Below are 26,667 nucleotides of genomic sequence, written 5' to 3' on the forward strand. Positions count from 1 at the left end.
TTATACTGCCCCCCTGAGACAGTTTGCTGAGAGGCTCCCTGTCACTGTAGTCGAGGGAGGACAGGGCTGTGTCTCCCCCTCAGACAGGATGTGCCAGTCTTTCACGGCAGTAAAGATGCCCAAGAGAGGAGGAGAGTTTGGGGACAGAGAGGAGCGGGGGTGGGGCTGCCACAGACTCACCTTTCCATTGGGGCTCGCCTTCTTGAACACCCTGGGGAGAGAAAGAGTGGGAAGGTCAGGTTAGCATATTTCGCCCTGGGGGAAGGTGCCTGCAGGGCATTTCTCGGCAGGACCAGAACACGGGGCCTGGAGTGACTTGCAGGCTCCATACAAGCGCTGAGAGCCGGAACAGTGCCCAGCACCATCGGGTTTCCCCATCTCCACCACTCTGAGACACCGTGCTTGTCTTCATAGCTCCCCTGGGCGCCCTCAACAGCCCCCCTGGTCTATTCCTCACCCAGCAGGTAGAAGGAGTCTTCCAAGGCAGGTCAGACCACCCCAGCTCACGTAGAGGCACAGCCTTGCGTGTCTGCCCGCCTCCTTTACCTCTCAGCACCACCTCTCCCACTCCCCTCCAGTCCCCTCCAGCCACAAGCCTGCTTGCCTTTCCTCCAACACCAAGGCACTCCTTGCCTCAGCAGTCAGTCCCTTTTCCCTGGGACGCTCTCCCCCCATAGATCCGCCTGCACCCGCTGGCCCAGCCCCGCACCTTATGTGATGAAGCTTCACCCTGCGCCTATCCAGCAGTCCCAGTGCTCTCACTGTACTTGCCCTTCTCCCAGCACTCAGCGCTCCCTAACCCACTGCTCAGCTGACTCTGAGGTTACATATACCCCTGTCTATTAGCTCCACGAGGGCAGGGATCTTTGTCTCTTGTCCTCTGTTGCGTCCCAAGCCCCTAGAATGGCACACCTGGTAGGTATTCGATACACCTGTGTTCATGAATGGCAGAAAGCCAGCAGCCAGTAAATATTAGTTGAGAATATGAATGAATGAATTAGGGAAGGAATCAACTGAAGCATGAGGCCAGGAAGGGAGCGGGTGTGCCTGGGATGGCACAGCAGAGCACAGGACTCGGAGTCAGGCAGAGGTGGTCCCCTGCAGCTCCTCCTGGTCTCTCCCTGAGCCTGGCCTGGGGGTCCTTCACCTGTCCCCCATCATCCAGCCCCAGAACGGCTCTGAGGAATGTTGAGCAGGGAGACAATAAAGGTAGAGACAGAGACCCAGAGACAGAGGGTATTAGAGGAGGGCAGGGAGGGAAGGAGGGAGAGGAAAGGGATGCTGGCCCTGGAGGTGTGACAGTAAAAGACGGAATGAGAGATCATAAAACAAACCAACAAGAGAAGGAGAGATAGTCACAGAGCGACAGAGCAGACACAGAGCGACAGAGCAGCCACAGAGCGACAGAGCAGCCACTAAGAGGGGCAGGAGGTCTAGCAGGCCTCCAGGCCAAGGCGGGGTGAGGCCCACAGTGCAACAGCGACAGCAAGTCCTCCCAGAAGGAGAGTGAGGTTGTGGCTCTGTGCTGCCTCCATAGCACGCCCCCACCGCCCCCATCACTCCCACCCCTTACTTCCGGGGCCCAAGGGACCACTGATGGGCCTTAGCTTGGCTTGCAAATAGAAGCCTAGCATATCCCTCCCCCACCTCCCCTAGGAGTTCTGGGTTTTCTCCTCCTCATAAATATTTATCATTGTTTGGAGTGTGAAGATGCCACAGTCAGCTGAGGCATAATAATTACTAAAGTGAGAAAAAAAAATACAGATGACACGATTTGAACCAACAGCTCCCAAATTAAGGCTGGACCTGAAGAGGAGACCAGGGAAGTGACATACCACCGAATCCCTGCTGCTTCTAGAAGCCTCAGTCCATCCCTTGGGAGCCCTGGGTCAGAGGGAAAGGAGAGGCCACAAACGCCTGAGGCCACAAAGAACTGAGTCAGGAGAAGCCATCCCAGTGAGCCCTGAGAGGGACTAGGGGCACCCTGGTCACAAGAGACTGGGGGGCAGGGGGCAGCTAGGAGGAGTGATAGGGAAAGAGGGAAGGAAGGCGGGTAAGAAGAAAGTAAGAATTAACATTTAAAAGAAGAAGGAACTAGTATTAGTTGAGTGCCCAATTAATACTTCTCATTACAGCACTGTGAAATGAGCATTATAATTCTTATTTTATGGATAATAAACTTAAGGTTCAGAGAGATGTAGGAATTCTCCCAGAAGCACACAGCAAGCAGGGGCTAATAAGTCAGGATTCAGACCCAGTTCTGCCTGTCTGCCTTCTGACAGTATACAAGGAGATAGGTAATTTTATGTTCAACCCTGCTGCTTTCCTAAAGCAGATGTTTTTATCAGCATCAAGAATAACAGAAAAGAAGGGAATTGACAGGAGGAGGGGGAAGTAATGAAAGAGTGAGTAAGGGGCGAGGAGGAGAGTGAAGGTGACCTGGGGCAGGAAGCCCGGCCCGCCCAGCACTGGGGGACGTCCTACTGCTAACTCAGTCCCAGGCCACATCCTCTGGGAGCTGGATGCTGATGGTTTCCTCAGACAACAAAAGCAGCAGCTGCCCGTGCCCTCTAGGCTTGTACACCCTTGTCATGGTCATGTCTCTGAGTATTCTCCCCAGAACACTGCTGTGGATCCTTCCACAATCCCATTTCAGAGATGAAAAAACCGAGGCTCAAAGAGGTGAATGATGGCTGCTTGTCTCCAAAGCCTGTGTCCTTTCCACTCTGTCCCACAGCCAAACCGTCCCTGAAACAACTCCACTGGCTTCCTGACCCTCAACACTGTCAGAAAAAAAGGCCTGTGTAGGGGTGCTTCCAGTTCACCAGGACCCCCACCTGTGCAGCACCTCACAGATGGCTTCTGTCTGTCCACTTTGAAGAGCAAACACAAACATGCAAGACTCAAGTCAAAGGCAAACTTGCAGACTGTGGGATGCCTGGGTTTGGTTCATCCCCAAGTCCCATCTGTGCTCCGCAAGCCTGATCCTCAGAGCCAAAGCTGGGTCTCATACAAGAAATGCCAGCGGCGTTCTAGCTGAGTAAGACTCCCTGGAGACAAGGAATAGAAACCCACCAAGCAGAGCTCAAGAAAAGGAGACAGTAAAGAAGTAAGCAAAAATCTCACGGGAAGGATATGCAGGCAGGACGCACGGGGGCTGGAGCCAGGAACAGGGAAGCCATCAACCTCTCAGGCGGCGGCTCTCTCTCTCCACCTTTCCCCCTGGAGACGCATGTTCTCCTGCCTGCGCTGCTCTCCTTGCGGCTGCTCCATTGTCTCTGTGGACCAACTCTCTCTGCTTACTCAGGGCTTTTCTGCCCCTCCATTATTTTGGCTTCCATGTGGCTCTCACTCTGACCCTGTTTCTACTTTGCCTCTGCTCTGCTTCCCACTGTTAACTGGCTGAATGGCCCAATTCCAAATTCCCAGGAGAGGAATTTGATTGGTCAGTTTTGGTCACGTGTCCCATGCCTGGGCCAATCAGCTAGGTGAAGGGTGTGTCATGTGGCTCATCAGGCATGGTCAGAGCAATGTGTTTCAAAGCAGGGGTCACAATCCATTAGTTGACAATGAAATCAACTTATAGAATTGCCACTAGCACTTTTGCTGTTGTTGTTGTTGAATGGCAGGTGGCAAGTAGTAGATATTATTCTATTTACCAATATTCTATCCCCTCTAAGGCTGGGCATATGTGTGGACCAAATTTCTCCAGTCTTGTGAAGTTAGATATGCCCATACAGCTTGCTCTGGCCAACGAAATAGGAACAGAAATGCCATATGTCACTTCCAGGCAGAAGTATTTAAGGGCTGGTGCATGATGACCCCACGCTGTTTATATTCATTTTCTATGGAAGCTACAATAAATGATCACAAATTTAGTGGCTTACAACAGCATAAACTTAGTATCTTACAGTTTTAAGTTCAGAAGTTCACTAGGTTAAAATCATGGGGCTTCCCAGGTAGCTCAGGGGTTAAAAAAAAAAAATCTGCCTGCCAATGCAGGAAATGCAGGAGATGGTGATTTGATTCCTGGGTGGGGAAGATCCCCTGGAGGAGGAAATGGAAACCCCCTCCAGTATTCCTCCATGACTGAGCAACTGAGCATGCACGCACAGGTTAAAATCAAGGTGTTGGCAGGGCTGCGTTCCTTTCCAGAAGCTCTAGGAATAAATGTGTTTTCTTGCCCTTTCCACCCACATTCCATGTCTCAAGGCCTCTACCTCCATCTTCAAAGCCAGCAACACCAGGTTAGGTTCTTATCACATTGTATCACTCTGACCTCCTCTTCTGCCTCCCTCTTCCACATTTAGAGACCCACTGCATGAATACATGCAGCTCTCTACTTTAAGATCCACTGATTTTAGGAAACTCAGTTCCATCTGCACCTGTAATTCCCCTTTTGCCACATAATATGACATATTCAAAGTTTCCAAGGATTATGGTGTAAACATTGTTGGTGGGGGCCGGTGGGGGGTGGGGGGGCGGTTCTTCTGCCTATCATGTCCTCTTTCCTCTGTCATTGAAACCAGCAATGATCTGGATGGGAAGCCTTCAGAGACTCAATTCCAGGGCTCTCCTGCTAAATGACAGACAGGTAGCATGAGAGAAACCTCTTGAGCCACTAAGATTTGGGGGTTATTTGTAACTACAGCAGACCAGCTTCTCCTGACTAATTTTTTAAAAATTTAAGTATCATTTAGTAAAATTTCTATTTCAGGTGAACTGAGTTACAATGTAAAATGAATATCGTGGTGAAAATTTTTTAATGTTTAAAACCCACTGTTGCAGAGAGCATGCCTAAAACAAACATGCTGTATCAGTGTCTGTGCAGCCTGTTAGATGCTATTTTCTGATTCTGCTGCTTTTCTGTGAGCTACCAGCCCTCCCAAATATTCATTTGTGCCTGTAGGGAGAAGCCTGCATCATAAGGGACCCAGAACAAAGCACCTTCCTGGATAGATTACCCAACATTCAAGAGTTTGTCATTTTGTACAGTACAGCCAAACAATGGAATATTGCATAGCACTTAAATTATGCTTGCATCTTTCGTAACACAGGGAAATGCTTATGATAGAATAGTAAGCAGAAATCAGGAATCAAAACAGTATGTTTGGCATGAGCTCAAATTTATACTCAATAAATATCCAAAAGAAAGAAGACTGGAGGTTGTTAAGATGGCAACACTCCTCAAACTTATCTATGAATTCAATGCAACACCTATAAAAATTCCAGCTGGATTTTTTTGCATTAATTGACAGGCTGATCCTAAAATGTATATGGAAATATAATAGTGAAGACAAATCTTTTAAATATAATTTTTATTGTAATTATTTGCTTGAGTGTCTCTGTCTCACTTTGCCCTCTTTTTTCGTCTGTTTTGTTTTGGCGATACCTTGAGGTATTGTGGATCTTAGTTCCCTGACCAAGGATCCAACCCGTGTCCCCTGCAGTGGAAGAGCAGAATCCTAACTACTGAACCACCAGGGAAGTCCCAAGACAATCTTGGGAAAAAAAAAAAACAAAGTTGGAAGACTCAGACTTCCAAATTCAAAATTTACTGCAAAGATACAGTAACCAAGACTGTGTGATCTTGGCATAAAGACAGACATAGAAATCAATGGAACAAAATTGAGAGTCCAGAATTAAGCCCATATATTTACAGCCAATTGATTTTTAACATGGGAACAAAGAGAAGACAAGGAGATAAAATAGTCTTTTCAATAAATGATTCTTGGACAACTGGATATCCATATGCAAAAAAATAAACCCCTCAACCTCACACCAGTTCCGTCCCTGCTTGGGGAACTAAGATCTCACATGATGCAAGGCCCAGCAAAAGAAAGAAAGAGAGAAAAGGGAAAAACTATAAAACTCTTAGAAGAAAACATATGTATAAATCTACATGACCTTGGATAAGGCAATGGTTTCCTAGACATGACATCAAAAGCACAGGCAACTAAAAAAAGTAGATAAATTGAACTTTATCAAAATTAAAAATTTTGGAGTTTCAAAGCTCACTGTCAAGAAAGTAAAAAAACAATCCACAGAATGGAGCAAATATTTTCCAATCATGTATCTAGTAAGAGTCTAGTATCCAGGATATATAAAGATCGTATTATGATTCAACAACAAACAGGCAAATAACTTGATCAAAATCAAGCAATGAATTTGAATAGTCATTTCTTCAAAGAAGGTATACAAGTGGCCAGTAAGCACATAAAAAGATGATTAGTCACTGGGGAAATGCAAATTGAAGCCACAACAAGGGGATTCCCTGGTGGTCCAGTGGTTAGGATTCTGTGTTTCCACTGTCAAGGACCCCAGTTCGATCCCTGGTCAGGGAACTCAGATCCCACAAGCTATGAAGCGTGGCCAAACAAACAAACAAAAAAGCCACAGTGAGATATTTCACACCCAGTAGGAGACCTATAATAAAAAAAAAAGGACAATAAACCTGTGTTATCAAGGATGTGGAGAAACAGGAGCCCTCACACATTGCTGGTGGTGCAGTCACTGTGGCAAACAGTCTGGCAGTTCCTCTCAACAACACTGAGCTAACCTATGACCCAGCAATTCCATCCCTAGGTAGAGACCCAAGAGAACTGAAAATGATGTCCACACACACAAAAATGTTCATAGTGGCATTATGCATAACCATCATATGCCACCAACTGATGAATATGTTTTTTATCTGTGGCATATATATTCAATGGAATATTATTCAACCATAAAAAGGGATGAAGCACTGATTCATGCTACAACATGGATGAACCTTGAAAGGATCAACATTATATTTTAAGTGAAAGAAGCCAGACACAAAAAGCCATACATTATCTGATCCCATTTATTTGAAATGTCCAGAATGGGCAACTACACAGAGACAGAAAGCAGTTTGGTGGTTGCCAGAGGCTGGTGGGAGGTGGGATGGGAAGTGATTGCCAATGGGTAGGAATTTCTTTTTGGGGTGCTGAAAACTCTGGAATTAGTGGTGATGGTTATACAACCTTGTGAAAATACTAAAAACCCCTAAAACTGCAAATACTATGGTATGTAAGCTATATCTCAGTTTTAAAAACAAACTCAATAAATGAATATAAGGAAAGGAAATGTGCCCAAATGTTAACAGGGGTTAAAGAATACTCCATCTGTCCACCCACTCACTCCTTTATATCCCTTATTTTTCCATGTTGTACAATGAGCACCAATTACTTCATAAAGATACAAGGCTTCCCTAACAAGATACGCCTCATGTCTTAATGAAAAAATATTGTAAGTGAAGTAGAGAAAATACGGATCCTATCCATCCATCCATTCTGAATGGATGTTAGAATCTCTGATATTGCAACTTTACAATCCCGAGTCCATGTCTCTGTGATTCCTCGGACCCTTCCCCAGACCCGCTGTGTCGGCTGTTACAACTGTGCACCATGCCTTCTCCTCAGTGTTCTCCTTCTCTGACTTCCCCTAAGTCAGGATTAGATGTACCCTGACTCCCACACCCGGTGCGTCCCCATCACAGCATTTACACACTGTAAAATCTGTTTACTCGCCCTGCGCTTCCCTTACAAAACTTATATGAGAGTGGAGGCCTTATTTATGACACTGGATCCCTGGGGACACAGCATGATGCCTGGGCCAAGGAGGTGCTCAGTAAATAAATACAGGTGGAATGTTCTTGAATGAATGCCCTAAGAGAGAATTAGTCAAGAATGAGGATGAATGAAGTTTCAAAAGGTGGTGGTAAGGATCCTTTGCCCTGGGTGAGAGGACTCCATAGATTTCTCCTATCGATGCTTCTCTTTGGCTGTCAGGATCAATAGGCACTGGGTTTAGAAAATACTTCATAAGGGCAGGGTCTCAGCCAGCATCAGGGTGAGCCAGGAAGATAACTGATACATCCAAATGGGCCTCTGCTCAGCTCTGACCAATGACTCTTCCATTTATCATTCACTTATCCAGTAAACATTCACACACTCCTACCACTGCCAGGCTCTGCAGGCACTAAGATGAATAATTCATGGTCACTGCTGACAAAAAACTGTGGTATAGCCAAGTGAGACAAACCCATCAACCACAACGGCCACCATGCATTAAGCTTTCACTGTAAGCCAGGTGCTTTGCTAAGAACTTCAGCATATTAAGATATTATTCCATCTTAACATTCCCATTTTTCAAAGGAGAAACCTGAGATGCAGAAACCCTAAATAACTTCAAGTCTCAAAGCCAGTACCAGAAAACTCATACGGGAGAGAAACCCTATGAATGGGCCACCTATGGGAAATCACTTAGCCAAACATGTCTTACACAACATCAGAAAACTCATCCGAAGGAGATTATCCACGAATGCGGATTCACTGCCAGTGAATTGAGAGAGCACTGGCAACAATTCAAGCCTTTGTGAGCATCCGAAAATTCATGCTACGAATACAGTGAATGTGGGGAAAACTTCAGGTATTAATCTCCATCAACAACAGAAATCTCTTCCAGGAGAGAAACCAGGTGCCAGTCACTGCTCTAAGTGTGTCTTAAACATGAACTCACTTGTTTTTCCGACAACATTTAAGAAGGTATGATTATAGTTCCAATTTCTCAGATGAGGAAATTGAGACACAGAGAGTCTAAGTCATTTACCCAAGGTCACAGAGCTAGTAAGGGGCACAGCTAGATACTGAAACCCAGGCAGTCTCACTCCAGAGATGACACTTTTCACCACTCACAATACTACGCTATAGATGGGATTGTGTGGTTCTGTCTGGGGGACCAGGAAAGGCTTCAAGGAAGGCAGTATATCAATGAGGGGGATCTTCAAGAACACACACAGGTATGGAAGAGGTGACGGCACTGCTCGTGGAGGCCTGGGGAGGGCAACTGAATCCACTCAGTGTTTGGGAGATAGTGGGCAATCTGAAGTATGTCCCTAGTGCCTAGGAAGAGTACCAGGGAGGAGTACGGGCCTGAGAAGGGTCCACTCACCACCCTGCTAGTCACAGAGCATCTCCTATCCCCGGGCTCTGGGCAAGGTGTGCAGGGTCTCAAATGCCAGACTAAGGAACTCAGACCATATCCAGAAACCAATAAGAGCCATAGACACTTAGTGGGGAAGAGAATGGCTGGGGCTGTCTCTTGGATGCAGAGATGCCATAACCCCACCCCTTTCCCCATCCCTACCACTGATGGCAGTCATGGTCAGCGTTCGCCCTCAGGTACACCTGCCCTACATTCTGACCCACTTTCCTGGGTGTGAGAACAGCCATCAGGGAGCAAGGAGGTGTGAGGAGCAGGTGGCTGTGGCAGCAAAGAGGTTTCTAGGGCCCTTATCACACTCTCCCTGGTAGTGGGGTTATTTGTGTACAGGCTGCTCTGCTCTTCCAGGACTGAACAGCCCTCCCTGTGTCGGAACACTGCCTTCCTGTTTACCCACCATTAGCGCACCTGCTTCTCAGGACAGCCCAGGAGAGGGGCAGGAGGCAGGAAGATAGGAAAGGTCACCCGTTTCACAGATTTGGGGAGCGTGCAGCCCGCTTTATTTCCCAGATGGAGACACTGAAGCCCAAGGGAGAGAAGAATCTTGCACCTGGGCCAGGAAACTAAGGCCCAGAGAGACTGGTGTGCCCAGAGTCGCAGACCAGGAGGAGAGCCCCAGGCTGCTGCTTCTCTGGGTACAGGCCCGAGGGGTGAGGGGCAGTGGATGGGGGTCTGGCCAAGTCGAGCTCCAGGACTTCAGACTGCTCACAGGCTCCGAGGCACATAGCTATTGCTATAGCTCCAGCCTCCTGCCCACATTCATGTGTCCACTTTTCTAGCCATGATCCATATTTGTGAATACTTTCAGGAGCTGCAGAGGGAGGGAGGAGAAAAGCCACCAGCTGGCCACGGAGGTAGAGGGGGAGTTTCTTAAAGAAGCCTGGCCCATTTTCTAGTAACCCATAAAACCAGAGGTCCGAAAATCAAAGGCTAATAAAAATTTCACCAAGCAGGCCAACAGCTGAATCCCAGAGAGCCCACAGACCACACTTGAATGCTGTCCAGCCTTCTCAGGGGTCGAGAGGCAGGAAGGGAAGGGTGCTGGCAGAGGAAACAGTGCGGACGCTGAAGCAAGCAGACCCCGCCTGGGTCCTGCGTGACCTTGACTTTCGCTTCCTCTCTGAAGCATGCTTTCAGTTGTCTGGAAAATGGGGTTGATGTCTACCCCACAGGTGAAGGCGTATACAAAGCCTTGGGACCTAGTAGGGAATGATAAAGGGAAGCAGACGTCATTGGTACGGTGATGACTATTGTTATTATCACTCTGCCTTCCCTCCAGAGCCCAGTGGAGAGTTCTTGCCCAGATGTCCCTTAGGTGGGACAGGATGGTTATGTTACCTCCATTGGAGAGAGAGAAGATTTTTTAGTTGGCTGTCTCCCTCCCTGTCTTGGATAGAAAACAGCAGTTTATGATATTCTTTTTCTAGTTTAGACCCTCACGTTCCGGAAATCTCCAGGGACACACCCTGCTATTCCCTCTCTCTGCAACAGCCTTTCCACCGGTTCCCCCACTGCAGTCCCTCCCATCCTTCCTCCCAAATACCACCTCATCCAAGAAGCCTTCCCTGACTGCTTCAGCTTAAAGTGGCCTTGCCCTGACCCCTTCCTCCTTCCCTCTTGCCACCCATCTTGGCTACTCCCCTCCTTGCTTTTTGATTCCTTTTGTTTCTCCAATCTCTGAGCCTGACACTGTTCTTACCTCCAGGAGATACGGGCCCCTGTGTCCTGTCTCCAGAGCACCTACACTCTGGAGCAGGGGGAGAGACAGAGAGATCCTCCACCAAGAAACAAAACCCTCTGTTAGAAGCACAGCAGGCGAGTGGGATGATTCAGTGTATGGTGTGCCCAGCTCGGCTCCAGGCACACAACCGCCATCCTACACACACTCACACACACACACACACACACACACACACACACACACACACACGTCTCTCTTCCCCTCCTCCACTCTGTCCGTGTCCCCTCAGCACCCACACGAGCCTGCACATCTCCGCTCCCCAGTGGACGGCATGGAGCTGAAATACTGACAAACTCTGGAGAGCAGGAACCCCTTTCTCCATCATCTTCCTTGGTATATAATTGGTGCTGAGTAAATATTTTGAATGAATGAATAAACAAATAAACAAAAGCCGACCGCTGAGCTTGAAGATGGGTAAAAGCAGTACCTGAGCCAAGAGGCAAATTAGAGGTGGACAGCCCGGCCACCAGAATGAGACACGGGTGTGTGCAACCTTAACAGGAGCACCTTACATGCAGGGCGGCCCCAGACATGCAGCAGCCATGATTTTCCCTGTGAGAAGACTTTATCTAAAATTTTATTTGCTTGATGCTTTTGGGGGGACAGAGTTGTTTGTTTGTTTTTCCAATTTGAACATATAAACTTTTGGGGAAGAGCATATTATATTAAAACTAAATATTAATTCAGAAGTATTACTTTCCTCACCATTCTCACATTTCATAGAACATCAGAACAGTTCAGCACAGTGGTAGGTCTCCAACGCTTCATCAACCACTCTGGGTACCAGTCAGGGGCTGAGAGCCCTCCGCAGTCAGAGAGCCCTCTGTCCAGACTGGCAGCTACAGCTTAGGGTAGCGGCTCTTTCCAGAGAAAGAACTGTGGAGAGAAAAACCTAGGCCTTCTATTTAGCCAGACACAGTGGTCATGATGTGCTGAAACTGGCTGGTACAGGCTCATTCAGAGCCAACTGTCACACTTGTAGGAATTCTGTGATCTAGTTGTTAAACATTGCCAATGGCTGTCTACTGGGGTTTATATAACTGTCCACTGGGTTAAATTTGCTCCCCCCAGGGGACATATGGCTGTGTCTGGAGACATCTGGATGGTCACGACTTGGGGGAGGGCTGCTACTGGTGTCTAGCGGGTGGAGGTTAGGGATGCTGTGCGTGCAATGAAGCCCAGCCCCCTCCCTGCCCCCAACAAAGAACCTCAAGGCCAAATGTTAACTGTGCTGATGGTGAGACAGCCTGAACCAAGATGACAATTAAATAAACTATATTAAAAACAGAGAGGGGGAGGCTTCCCTGGTGGTCCAGCGGTTAAGAATCCGCCTGCCAATGCAGGGGACACGGGTTCCATCCCTGGTCTGGGAAGATCCCACATGCCACGGGGCAACTAAGCCCAGGTGCCACAGCTTCTGAGCCTGTGCTCTAGGGCCCAGGAGCTGCAACTACCGAAGCCCAGGAGCCTAGAGCCTGTACTTGGCAACGAGAGAAGCCACCACAACAAAGAGGAGCCCCTGCTCGCCGTAACTAGAGAAAGCACTTGCCCAGCAACAAAGACCCAGTGCAGCCAAAAATAACAAATAAATATGAAAAATATTTAAAAATCAAAGGGAAGACATACTCAAAACTTATCACTTACTATCTATTATTTTACTGAATTTTACTATAAAGATGGAGTCCCACTGTGCATCTCTTCCCAACTCCATGTTCAATGACATCACATTAGTAGGGTGATGTCCTTGGTGGGAGAATTGACAAACATAGGAACTGGCAAACGCTATATCCCCACCTCACCCCCTTTTTCTGGACGGCCAGTTGTTACCAGTGCACCGCTGGGGGCGACCTGAGTAGAGAAGGGAAATCCACAAGTCTGGTGGATGCTTCTGAGCTTTCAGCCCAAGCAGATGACTCAGCACCAGCCTCCCATATGCACTGCGGAACAAGGATCTGAATGTGGCCATATGGACAAACTCTACACACCTCACACACACACACACACACACCATGCACACTATACCCACCACACACCCAAAGACACACATACCCCACACACATCTACAGACAACACACCTATGTAAAACACACCACGTTATGTACACACGCCATGCACACCTGCACCACACCCCATGTATGCTTCACACCTCATACCACATACATATCCCACACACTTATACACACCACACACACCAATACTAAGCACACTCCACATGCACACAAGCATCACCCGCCCCACATACACATCATCTACAACTCTCGCAACATAAACCACATACACACCACACAAATACACAAGTGCTCCCATGGCAGCCCTCTAGCCAGCAGAGGAGTAACTGAATCATGAGAATGAGAGAAGGCCAAGCTGGAACTTTCATGGCAATCCAGCGGTAAAGACTCCACACTTCCACTGTAGAGGGCATGGGTTCAATCCCTGGTCAGGAAACAAAGATCCCGCATACCTCACCGTGAGGCCAAAAAGAAAAGAGGATGCCAATCTGACTGACCACCTTCTTTGATGTCTAGCACCTCTGCAGTAATTACCGCCTCCTCATCCGAAGGCCCGTCTTTCCCACAGACCCCCACACCCAGCCTGCCAAAGCAAAGGTCTTGACACCCGCCATGAACACCACGCAGTGACCCCATCCCACGCCCGTTTCTCTTGGCCACTGGAGCCCTGGCTGAGTGATGGCCCATCCCTGCCCTGTGCCCAGCTCTCTGCTGTAGCCTCCAGGGCCTGACCTCCGCCCTCTCCCAGGACCCATGACAAGCAGTTCCCTTGGTGACTCTACCCACCCGGCCACTTTAGCTGCCACCGGATGCTGGTAAGCCAAACCTCCGTCTCCAGCCAGAACCTCTCTGACCCCAAAGCCACTAGCCTTGGGACATGTGTACTCCGATGTCCCCAGACTCCTCACACAAGTCCCAAACAGACTTCCTGTCTGCCCACACCTGTTCCTCGCCTACACTGTCTCCGCCCACCCCAGAGGTCAGCACACAGGAAGTGCTCAAGGTGAATCCCAGAGATAAAGGAATGCACTATGTAAATCCTATAAAGAGAGGACAAAACAAACTTCCTCAGGAGGCAGATAGGAAGTCTTACCCCATTTTACAGATGAGAGCCCTGAGTCTCGGTGGAATTAAGGGACCAGCCCAGGAGCAGAAGCCGAGGCAGGTGGGGGGCGGTGTGGGGAGGAGGGAGGCCGTGGAAAACCCAGCGCGGGGGGCTGCAGGCAGCAGCAGCAGGCCAGAGCAAGCCGGCAGGATCCAGGATTGGCTCTCCCAAGCCCCGAGTGAGTGGGTTAGTTACAAAGAAAAGGAAAAGGCGTTCCTGATACGCGTCCTGTTTCCTCTTCTCTGGGCTTCTCGGGTCTTGGAGGGCGGATGTCTCTGGGCTCAGAGCACTCGGCCTGCCCACAGACAGGCAGAAGGTGAGGGTCTCCCAGGCCCTTCCCACCATAGCAGTTTAGCCTGCAGGCACAGGGGCTCCCGAGTGACCCTCGAGTTTTGCTTTCCAGCCTGGAGGAGGCTCCCCCTTTACCCTCAGTGACTACTCATCACAGCCAGCCACCCCCTTCCATCAGACTGCCACATAGGAAGCCTCTTCCGTGTCACCTTTACTTGCTAGGGGAGCCCCTCTAAAGCACCCCCTTCTTCCCTGCCCCATGGCAGCCTAGCCCAGTATTCTGCCCAGCTGTCTCTGTGGCTATTGCCTGTAGACTCCCCATGGGAGGGGGGAGTCCTCCCCTCCCCATTCATGCCAGGGCTCCCCATGAATCAGGCCAGGAAGACAGGGAGCAAAGGCAGAAGCTGTCAAATGGGGCTTCTTGAGTGAGAGAACAAGATGAGCCTCTCCCATCAGAGAGACAAGAGGCCTTCCTGAGGACAGAGGTCGAATCTCCTCTATCAGATAAGAATTCCCCAGGGGAAGAAAGTGGCCACGACTCCTCCATCAGACAGGAGGTCCCTGCAGAAGAAGTTAATGCTTCCACCCTCAGACAAGGGGCTGCCAGAAGGCAAGAGGGCTATGTCCCTTCTGTAAGATAAGAAGACCCAGGAAACAGAAGCCACATTCACCTCCCCGCTCACCACCCCCCTGCCCTCCATCAGACTGGTGCCTCTCCTGAATAAGACCATGCCTCCTCCATCTGACTATGAACCCCAGAGGGCAGAGAACGCCCTGTCTGCTGCCTCCTCAGCAGTTTCCAAAACAGACTTCACTTCAGTCTGAGACACAGAGGAGGATGTCCCCCTAGGGCAGAACTGGGGGAAGTCTCGCCCACATCTTCTCTTGCACAAGACCCCATGCCAACTTCCCATTCCTGCCCATGACTGAAAGGAAACCATTCTGCCATCCTTAAGACAGCCGTGTGTCTGGGCAAAGGCCAGCATCTGTCTGTTTCAGTCAGGAATGTTGACTTCTTGAGAGATGGTGATGGAGTCGACTGGGAGAGCCTTGACAAGAGCTTGCCCAAGACAGGCCATGCCCCCAGATCCAGGTGGAAGTGACCAGATGTGTGGGCTGGATGGATCTATGCTCCTGACTCTGCCACGAAACGGGCAAATCTTTTCTCTATGTGGCCACTAATACTCCCCATCCATCTCCAAACTCTGTCGGCACCCACTGCTGGCTAAGTGGCAGGAGGCGACAGGGAGGAGGGATGGCAGGGCCGGGCCCCGCCTTGAGGATATCACTGCCCTTCCCCAGGGGCCGCCCCTGAGCCTAGCGCAAGCTGCCTCTGTGATCATCTTCCCTACACGTGCCAGCTCCAGGGAGCTGCTATTAGTTAGCATCGATCCACAAAGTGCTTTGCCGACACTTTTTATGAGCTCAGCCTCACCCAGAGCCCTGGGGGCTAGGAGCAAGAGGCGGAAACCGAGCAGGCAGCCCAAGTCCCTGGGCAGAGCCAGGAGCAGCTGAGCCCCAAGATCAAGACCCAGACAAGCCCAGGACCAGCCAGTACTTAGTGAATGTTAGCTGAAGAGTATTGGCTGAAAAGTAACCTGACTGGATTCAGTAACTGTATCTGGGTATATTTTCTTATAAAGAAATAGTAATAATTATTTTCAATATAACCTATTGTTATTGTTATTTAGTTGCTAAGTCGTGGCCAACTTAGCAACTAAGTAACTTCTGCAATCCCATGATTTCCCAGGCAATACTGGAGTGGATTGCCATTTCCCTCCCCAGGGGGTCTTACCCAACCAGGGATCAAACCCGTCTCCTGCATTACAGGCAGCTTTTTTTTTACCACTGACCCACCTGGTCAGGTACTATTCTAAATACTATATTTAACTCATTTAATCCTCACAAGCACCCTGTAAGGTAGATACTCTCATTCCCCACTTTATATATGATGAAACACAGAGAAATTAAATTACTTTCTCAAAGTCACAGAGCAGAAATAAGAAATATAAGCAGTTCAAACCATCTACTTGATATATGAGGAAGTAAAAATATAGTAACAACACTTCTGGGTTTTAAAAGAATTAGATACTGTTGAAAGGTACAATTTATCCTAATTGTGCTCCAAACCAAATACTTTCATTATTGGTCATCCTGAGGTATAGTTCCTATGTAAGAGGTTCTCTGAAATAGCTGTATTACAGATGTAAAATGTGCACCTGTCAACTCAAAATCATGAAGAAGTTAACCTTCTTTTGAAACTTTTAACTGAGTAGTTTTATTAAACTTGAGAAAACAAACCCCCAAAACCACAATATCAATATTTTAAGATTTATCATGTATTTATTTGTCATATGCTAAGTATTTGATCTATTCCTCCTGTTTAATCTTGAGGACAACTCAAGTAGGGAAAAAGCATTATTCCTTCTAGGGGGGCTTTACCAAGCCTCCAGGCTGAGGGCACTAGCTCGTACACCTCCTGTGTGGGCGTGATCCAGTGGGAGTTTGCCGCCCAGGATGGGAGCTGCTCCAGGGCAGGGACTGTGCACAAACAAGGGGCAACATAAAGGAGCTGTGGGCTGGGGTGAGGCAGGCCTGCTGCCTCATCAGCCTGTGCTTCAGCCATCTAGAGTGTTCAGCGAGGCCCTGGCACACAGTTAGAGCTCTGTCAGTGGTGATGATACTTACCATCATCACTATCCCCCACAAGAAACAGACTCGCTGGGAGGCCCTGGACGGGTCCCTGATGGACAGGGTTCAGCTGGATCACTGGCTCTCAGTGAGGGTCACGTTACCTCGTATGGGTCCGGGCAGCAGAGAGGAGGTGATGGGTATGAAGAGTTTCTGGGAGGCCAGAGTGCTGGGCAGAGACCAAAGCCTGGTATTGCTGAGCATTTTTAAGAAATGCATTTCCATGACTTCCAAGAACACACAGGCTTGCAGACGAGGTGAGCACAGTGAGGCCAGCCAAGAGCAGCTGCCCTCGGTGAGACAGCGAGCAGGGAGGGGCATTCTGGGGCACCTCTGAGCCTCTCCCCTTGGTAAGCCCCCTTCCACCTGCTCCTCACATGTCTTTGGGGGTAAGGGTGGGGTACAAGAAACCTGCTGGGAAGATCAGTGCTAGGCCTTAGCCACCAACCTGTCTGGAGCGACAACTCAGTACCAGCTCCACCTTCCCTAACCTGGAGACTCTAGTCATCTTTCCTCAAACCCCAGGAAGACCACACAAATATTGAAGAAAATGGGAGAGTAATTGGGAACAGGGTCCAGATCTCTACCCTGGCACTTCACGGCTCCTCACCTCACCTATCCTCACCTAGGTAAGACCACCTCCAGGGTGTGGAGGGGAATGAATGAGCTGATGTCTGCCTATGCCTGGAACATAATCCAAGTTCACTACATGGTAGGACTAGGGCACTGAGAGGCACCAGAAGTTCCAGGATGAACAAGACTGCCCAGGGCTCTGGAGAGATGGAGGAAGACAGAGAGGAGGTGGAGGCACCTTTAACCACCATGCCGCATCTCCCAACATTTATCCGGTCCTCTCTATGTATCTGATGGGCCTGAGGCACTGGGATATGAGCCTGCTGGGGATCCTGGAGTGGTGAGTGAAAGTTGCTCAGTAGTGTCCAACTCTTTGTGAGCCCATGGACTATACAGTCCACGGAATTCTCCAGGCCAGAATACTGGAATGGGTAGTCTTCCCCTTCTCCATGGGATCTTCCCAACTCAGGGATCAAACCCAGGTCTCCCACATTGCAAGCAGATTCTTTACCAGCTGGGCCACAAGGGAAGCCCAAGAATGCTGGAGTGGGTAGCCTACTCCTTCTCCAGCAGATCTTCCCCACCCAGGAATCGAACTGGGGTCTCCTGCATTGCAGGTGGACTCTTTACCAACTGACCTATGAGGGAAGCCCAGAGTGTGGTAGGTGAGCTTATGGAATACACTCCCTAGGGCCTAAATAGCCTCTCCCCCTCCCTTGGCTCAGATTTCACTCTCTTCCAGAAATGTCATGGCCAACATGGCCCTTTGGTATCCTGATTACGTATAGGAGGTCCTGGGCAGCAGGCATGAGTATGTACATCACAGAAAGTGAAGGGCTCTTATACACAGATGAATGGCCACCTGCTTTGAGCAGAGTCCCTGAATCTGACTGAGGCCCTCATGGGAATCTGCTCGATTCTAAGGACTGGACTGCCACATGGGGACTTTGCCAAGGCCAGACTCCAGGAGATCAGCTCCCCAGCGCCTTCACCATCCTGCCTCTGCTCTACCACAGCCACTGTGGCCTTGAGAACTGGAGGGGCCGGTGGTGAACGCACTGCCCGCAAACAGTGGGGGAGGCCCACTGTGAACAACCATCCTTGCATAAGGCACCCACAGAGGGTTAAAGAGAGGGTAACTCGGGGGAGAGAGCAGCTTTGTTCTTCCCAGGTGGACAGGGGGCTGCTGAGAGAGTTACAAAGAGCAGGTGACACCTGAGCCAGGACTTAAAGGATGATTAAGAATTTGCCAGGTTGTCAAGGTGCAGAAGAGAGAACGTCAAAGTGATGTGCGTATGCACGGAATCACACGTCCTTATATAGCAGAGTGTACATTTCAAAATCACTATCTCACTTGAGTCTCTCAAATCCCCGAATGGTGTTATTACCCCCCGACACACACACACACACACACATGCAAATAAGAAAAGAGAAGTGCAGTGAAGGCAGATGAAGGTGACCAATTTCTGGGCAGAGGGAAGGGGCGGGGATGTATGCTGGCTGAAATAGCCCTCTTCTCAGGAAGGGGAAGGTATTCCTCTCTCACTTGTAGTTCCCGCTGGCCTGTGACACCCCCTCCCATCGCCAGCATACATACACACTCCCCCGGACCCCAGGGCCTCTCAGAAGGGGCAGCTGGCACACACACACGGAGCAGCACGGAGGAGGCTGCGGAAAGGCTGACAGTTCTCCGAGGCTCAGCCAGGAGGCCCGGCCTCACCCTCTCCCACTCCCCCTGAGCGCTGACAACCTCACCTCTCCCTCTGTAGATCTCCTCTGCCCTTCTCTCCAAGCAGCTGCCGCCAGCCTCTCCCTCCCCTCCCTCCACCCATCGCCCTCCCCAGGGAGCAGTGAGCTCAGCCTTTCCCATCAGCCATCCCTGGGAATGATGGGAAATGCTCAGCGGGCCAGGAACTGAAAGGAGGCCTGCCTCCGAGAGGGAGGGGAGAAGGGAGGCTTTTCCGAGAGCTGTCCGGGGGGCATCCTCAATTCTGCTGCTTCCTATGCATCCCGGGCTAAGGGTGCAGTCTGCCTGACCATAAAACACGCTCGAGAGAAGGCGGGATCCAACTGTTACAATTGGCCTCTTTTTTCAGCTAGGGACTCAGAGGCCCAGAGAGAGGACTGAAGAAAATGTGTCTAGGGACTGACTGCCATGTCCCTGGTACCGTTTGATCCTTTCACAGTTCTCGTCTCATTTAATCCTCATAGCTACCCTGCAAGGAATGTGTGACAGGCTGAATCACGGCCCCCTGAGATGCTCACATCTCAATCCCTGGCGCTGCGAAGCTGTTACCTTACATGGTAAAAGAAACTGCAGACATGATGTTAGTTAAGGATCTGGAGATGGGGAGATAACCCTGCTTTATCTGGGTGGACCCAGTGTAATCACAAAGGTCCTTGTAAGCAGGAGGCAGGAGGGTCAGAGGGAGAAAAGGCAAGGTGAGGATGATCGAAGCAATGAGAGAAACTGGAAGATGCTGTGCTAATGGCTTTAAGATGGAGGATGGGGCCAGAAGCCAAGAAATGCAGGCAGCTTCCAGAAGCTAGAAAAGGCAAAAGAATGGATGCTCCCCTGGAACCTCCAGAAAGAATGCAGCCCTGCCAATCTGTGATAGGACTCTGACATCCAGAACTATAAGAGGATAAATGTATGTTGTATTAGGCCACTAAATTTATGGTAATTTGTTACAGGAGCAAAAGAAGACTAACAAAATAGGTAACCCCATTCCCATTTTGCAGATGAGGAAACTGAGGCTCAGAGAAGGCACATAATGTTCTCAGGTTCTGCATGCTCCCCTCCATACCACACTGGCTTACTGGGCATCTCCATGAGCTCTTAAGGCTGGGAGCCCCCTGGCCAGGGCACCAAAGCTAGGGGAGAGTCTGAGGAGGAGGCGGAGGTCTGTCGCTTGTAGGGTGAAGACCAAGGACAGAGTAGGGATCTGGGGAAGGTAAAGCCCTGCCTGAAAGGGGCTGCATTGTGACTGGGGGCTTCTGGGGCCAGTGGCTGAGTCCTACCCTGCCCCAAACTGGGAAGCAGGCAGGCATGTGACACAGAGGAAGGGCCCTGGCTATAAAGCTGGGCTTGGGGAGCTGAGTGTCTTCAGCATTAACAGAGATGAGATGAAATCTCCCTATTATCTCTCTTTGATCTTGATAAAATCCTTGGGAGAAGGTTCCATATCCTTCTTCCTACATTACTGGTGTGAAAAAGGAGGTCCTAGGGTTTCGTGACTGGCCCAAGTTCTCACAGCGGCTAAGAGTAGAATCTGGGTATTCATAACGTCCCATATAACAAAAAGCATCAAACCGTGATGAGTGGCTTTGAATGCTGCGTGCCTGACATTGTGTTAACTATCATTGGCATTTTTCTCAGTCATGCCAGACACAGACTTGATCAAGTCCTTTCTCCGCCTCAAACCCCTTAACTGCTCCCCACAAGCCCTTCACAATCTGGCCCCTGCTCAGCCCTCCAACCCTTACTCCACCACACTCCCTCGCACCCCGTATTTTGCAGTCACACTGTCGGTCAGTTCTCCGGAGCCATCAGACCTTTTCCCCTTCCCACAGGGCTCGGCACCCCTGCCCCCTCTGCTCCAGGCCCCTTGTGGTGGAGAAACCACGGGTCCTGGCCATTCCTGCTCCTCCGTGTGGGTAAGAGAGAGAGAGCAGGGCCAGGGGTCAGGATGACAGGCCTGGGAGGCTGGAGCTTAGAGGGCATGGGTAAGTCGGTATTATTCTACACAGTAAAAAATAGTAGCCTGAAGTGTGTGGCAGATGTCCCCCCTGGGGACAGGCCCTCCCAGAGACACAGACCATAGGCCACTGCAGCTGAAGGGGCCTCTAAGAATGGCGGGTCCTGTCCTTCAGGGCACAGAAAAGTCTGGACTTGACCCCAGTTTCACAGTGTGTCACTACGGGAGTAGGAGGCAAAGCTTTGGGGTCTGCCACTCACTAGCTGGGTGACCCTGGCCAAGGAGGGAGTCGTTCTGGTCCTCCCTTCTGAAACGGGAATGGCAGTGCCTTTCTCCCTGAATGCACGGGACGCGCCTGGTGCCGTGAAGACGGCGATAAATGAAAGTTGTGTTCACTACTGAGAGAGCGGGACCTGAACTCAGGGTGCCCATAGGGGAGCTCACTCCCTCTCTGTGACACAGCTGGGGGGTTTAATTTAACCTGGGAGAGCACTGGAGAGGTGGGCACTCAGCTGTCTCCAAAGCCACTGCTTCTGGGCCCCCAGTGGTGGTCAGTCCTTGATCATCTCCAGAAGAGGGCTTGTCAGCCTCATCTGTCTTACAGTTTAAGAAAGGACTCGCCCAAGTGAGCTAGCTTAGGCTACAGGGGCTCCTAATTAAAAACCTGGGCTCCCGTGTGGTCCAGTAGTTGGGACTCCACATTGCCAATGCAGGGGGCATGCATTCAATTCCTGGTCAAGGAACTAGCATCCTACATGCCATGCAGCTGCGTCGAAAGATTAAAAAACAAAACAAACACCAAAACCAGGGATCCCACTTGCACACCAGCAGAGGGAAACAGGAATCAACTCTGTACCGAGCACTTCCTGCCAGTGGTGCTGTGGTGGGGCTTGTGTGTGCTCATCTCCCTAGACCATCACCACAGCCCACCCAGAGGGGATTAGGAGGCCCATCTACTGAAGAGGAAGCAGAGGTTTCCAAAGGGAGAAGAACTTGGCCTGTGGCACCAGCCGGCAGAGCCACGTTCCTACTCTGCTCCAGGAGGCCTCTGGGCAAGGGTCCGTTTGTACTGCAAATTATTGCTGTTCTAGGGCCTTTGTGAAGGGAAGGGACCCAGACTGGGAGATGCGGCCCCACAGCAGCCTCCTGCTCCACCTGCGGCCTCTGTGGCCCATGCCCTCCCTCCAGCCCTCTCATCTCACCTCAGCTTCCCCAGAGACCTGTGGTTAAAAACTGTGAAAATACCACAACACTGTCCAGCCCCACACCAAGTTCACATCCAATCCAGCTCAGATTTTTGCTCATCTAACACTTCCTCAGCTTCCCAGGTAATGTTAGTGGTAAAGAACCCGCCTGCCAATGCAGGAGACATAAGAGACATGGGTTTGATCCCTGGATCAGGAAGATCCCCTGGAGGAGGGCATGGCAACCCACTCCAGCATTCTTGATTAGAGAATCCCACGGACGGAGGACCCTGGTGGGCCACAGTGCATGGGGTCCAAAGAGTCAGACACAGCTGAAGCGACTTAGCACACATGCGCACGGAAAGCCTTCAGGGACCCCCAACTAGGGCAGATCCCCCCACTTAGCACCCCCAGAGCACTCTCACAGTGTTCATCTCTTGCTGTCTGTGTCCCTGCTCCAGACCGGAAGCCCCATTAAGCCAAAGACAGTGTATGGCATCTCCAGAGGTGTGGGCCACGTGGCCTCTGGAAGCTACCCCATACTGGCCTGGGCCAGGCCTCATGCCAACAGCTGAACCCACGCGTCACATTTAATCCTCACCATCACTCTAGGCAATGGAGATTATCACTCCCCTGTACAGACGAGGACAGTGAGGCTCAAGGAGGAAGTGACTTCCCCGAGGACACCCAGCTAAACTGGAACATGCTGGGACCAGTTTAATAATCTGTGGTCCAAGTGCAAAATGAAAACGCAGGGCCCCTTGTTCAGATTTCAAGACAGAGACAGAAGAGCATTAAACCAATCAGAGGTCCTCCTGAGTTCAGGCCCCTGAGTGAAGGCACAGGTTACACGCCCCTGAAGCTGGCCCCTCGGGCACCCATGTGCTCTGACTCCAGGCCCAAAGCCAGGCTCCTCCCACTGAAAGGCCCTTGGGCATCAGACAGTGGTTCTCCCACTCGAACATACATCAGAATCACCTGGGAAGCTTGTTGAAAACCAGCTTGCTGAGCTCCCCCACCAGCATTCCCATTCAGTAGGTGAGAGGTGGGCCTGGGAATCTGCATTTCTAACCACTGCCTTTCTAGAAGTGATGTTGCCAAAGCTGGTGCTGTGGCCTGAGCGCAAAACCACTACCCTAAGGAATGCATACGTAACTGGGGCGTTTTGAATCCAGGGCCTCCAGGAAGGAGAGGTTTCAGGTGAGTTATCAGGGCTGAGGGTGTCCAGTATCCTTCAAATCATTCTCAGGCCTCAGTCTAAAAGCCCGGCTCTGCTAAGAAGGAGAGAAGGATGGGGAGGACAGGGAGAAGCAAGGAGGAAAAAAGGAAAGCTTTCCACAGGTTACTTTGTTAATTGTTGTAACAATCTTGAGAGGTAGCATCTATTATCTTTATTGTAGAGGAAACCGCAGCATAAAGAAATCAACAATTTGCCCAGGGTCATAGCCAGGAAGTTACGGACACCATGACTAAACTTAGTTCTAGCTTACATGTTGTCACAAAGCCTGCTTCAATCAGCTGGCCCTGATGGGTTCTAATTTCATGACCAACTCGGCCCAGGGGAGCAGAGCCAGTAGCCTTGGGTTAGATTCATACAGTCCCAATCCGCGAATAACTCTGACAAGCCCTGACAACCCCCCAGGGCCCTCCACACATGGTGCCCTTCAAGGCCAGGCCTAAAGCACAGACCTGGGACCCAGCTGAAGGGGCCAACTTCTGATAGCATTTCAGCAGGTCAGGGTGCCCACTCCCAGACTGGAGGTTCCTCCCATATCCAGGCCCTTATCCGCAGCCTCCTCTCTGGTCACTTACTCACACTCTAAGCCCTAGATCACACACCACCTGTCCTAGGATTTGCACAGGCTGTGTTCCTTCTTCCTGGAATGCCCTGCCTGTGTGTCCAACTCCTATCCATCCTTCAAAACCCCAGGTCAGCTCTGCCTCCTCTGAGAAGTCCTCCCTAAGCACCATTATGCCACCTTCTGCTTCCCTAGCTGCTCTCCAACCATTCATTCTATAAATATTTACTGAGCATCTGCCCTGCTGCAGGCACAGTGCAACGTGCTGGCGAGGCAAAGGCCAGACCAAGCTCCATCAGGTCAGGGTACAGGTCTGCTTTACCCCATGAGCCTCTGCAAGGAGGGCAGACAGGGCAGGGGGTGGGTGAGCAGAGAGGGTTCTCCAGGGAGTGACGTTAGCTTAGCCAGAGATTTGAAAAGGTGAGGATATGAGAAGTAGTACAAACTCTACACTCCAGGCCCCTGCCAAGTTGTGGGGAGCAGCTCCCCAATGCCCTTGGCAAAGCCCACAAAACTACTACCAAATGAACATAAGACATGCCATGTACCTCTGTGCCAAGGGTCTGTGCTGGCTGTGGGTTCCCCAGGAAATCAAGGCCCAGAGGGGGAAGGGATGAACCCCAAACAGGAGGCAGCCCTGAGTGGGCCCCTCTGCCGCCTCCACCAGGAGGTGTGGGCTTTCAACAGTGGATGGAGGAGGAGGCAAGGGTGCCCTCCTCTGATGTCCTTGCCCTGTGGACCCCTCCTCTGGGGGCGGAAGGTATTAAGGGCACACTCTGGAAAGCCACAGCCCACAGAAGCCCCAGGCAGGAGAGGGATGGCTGCGGCCTGCCCAGGGAGGGGAGAGGCTGGAGTGGAGCCAGGCTGGCAGAGGAAACATCTTGAGAGGCAGGAGGGAGGAAGGGAGGAGGAATAAGAAAGGAGGAAAGAGCCAGACATGCAAACACCTCCGCCTCCTCTTTCCAACCAAAACAGAATCCCCAGCAGACTGAGACCTGTGGGGAAGGAGACAAGAAACGAAGCTGTGGCCTCAGAGGGGCGGGTGGCTGGGAAGGCGCCCAGGGGCTGGAGCCTCTGGAAGTTCAGTAGCCCTGCCAGGCATGGGGTAGGGGCAGGGGAAGCCCCCTCCATCACCAGAGCCCACCCAGCTCTGTGCCGCAGGAGCCGAGGCTCAGGGAGGAAGGGGATGGGGACTCGACCTGGTCACTCCTGTTGCTCCTTCAAGGCCCGCTCAGGTACCAACTTTTCCCAAAGCCCCTGGGCCCCACCCCTGGGCTGGGCTGGGCTCTAACCGCAGACAGAACACAAACTCAGAAAGTACTGTGCTGCGAAACTGATCTGATGGGGGAGTCCAGGCCCAGTCCTTAGAAAGCCCACAGCCTGGTGGGAAACCCAGGGAATTAATTCAAAGGAGGGAAAAGTCCCAGGCCGCGGGGCGGCTCTGGACTCCCAGACAACCAGGACCTGGCAAGCACCTGAGGCCAGTCCACAGAACCTAAGGGAGGTCTTTTCCTCTAATAGGACACACGGCTGGGATGGGAGTCAGGACGGAGGAAGAGGGAGGCATCATCTCTAACACACAGCCCCACGACGCGCGCGTACACACACACACACACACACACACGCTCAGTGCCAAGAGCTGAGGGGTTTCCAGGGACCCGGGCTCTGGGCCTTGGACAAATCAATCCCCTGATGTTTCCAGGTCTCTCCACTCCCTCACCTGTACCATTGGGGCTCCTGTCCCCCACCCCTTCCTCCCTGGGAAGGATAGACCTCCAAGTAGGTGAGAACTGAGGCCTCTGGTATGGCTTCAGCACTTGGGAGAGAACCTCACGCCCACCCCACCCCTGCTGGCACCCTCCTTCCTCGGGCCTCCACCCGTGGTCCAGAGCCTGGGAGACAGAGGCTGCAGACAGAAGAGGAGGCGCCCTGGCGCCCAAGGGGGACAGTGGCCCCAGAGCAGATCCACCTTCTGTCTGGGGGCCCTCCTCTCCTTCCTCTCTCTCTGCTGGAGGAAAGCCCCACCTCCCCACACATCCTCACCAGCATTGAGATGACCTTCGTCTGGGTTTCCCCTCATCTGACTGACTCTAAGCTGCTGGAATGCAGGGGTTTTCTTTCATTCCTGTTTTTTTAATTTTTGTTTTTGTTTTTTTTTTTTTTTTGGCCACACTGAACAGCACGTGGAGTCTCCGGTTCCTAACGAGTGATTAAACCAGAGCCCCCTGCATTGGAAGAAGGGGTCTTAACCACTGGGCCACCAGGGCAGTCCCTCATTCACTTTTTTACCACAGTGAACTAATCCGCCTCAGTTGAAACCTTCACTCACTAGAGGACATCAGTCAAACAACTCCCCCCTCCCTCAGCCTATTTCCTCTTCTAAGAAGAGGGAACAACAATAGGGCTTATCCCATAGGATTGTTCTGAGGAATAAGTGTGCTTAGTGCCTGCTGCCCAGTAATATATATTTTGTTGTTGTTGTTAAGTTGCTCATTCGTGTCTGACTCTTTTGCAATCCCATGGACTGTAGCCCACCAGGCTCCTCTGTCCCT

General features: G+C 50.8%; 1 protein-coding gene across 6 annotated transcripts in view; it reads right to left on the reverse strand.

Moving 5' to 3' along the window:
- The window catches only part of ARRB1 (arrestin beta 1), a 78,690-nt gene that overhangs the window by 27,311 nt on the left and 24,712 nt on the right, over positions 1–26,667 (reverse strand). For 3 of the 6 annotated variants that reach the window (XM_070803912.1, XM_019975204.2, XM_070803914.1), the window contains exon 2: positions 181–211. In XM_070803912.1, the coding sequence (XP_070660013.1) occupies positions 181–211 (31 nt within the window). Of the gene's footprint in view, positions 1–180; positions 212–3,126; positions 3,628–13,867; positions 14,007–19,189; positions 19,282–26,667 lie in introns of those variants that run through there. The other 3 variants (XM_019975201.2, XM_019975205.2, XM_070803913.1) reach the window with 3 other exon arrangements.

Source organism: Bos indicus, chromosome 15, assembly GCF_029378745.1.
Source record: "Bos indicus isolate NIAB-ARS_2022 breed Sahiwal x Tharparkar chromosome 15, NIAB-ARS_B.indTharparkar_mat_pri_1.0, whole genome shotgun sequence".
NCBI classification, from domain to species: Eukaryota; Metazoa; Chordata; class Mammalia; order Artiodactyla; family Bovidae; genus Bos; species Bos indicus.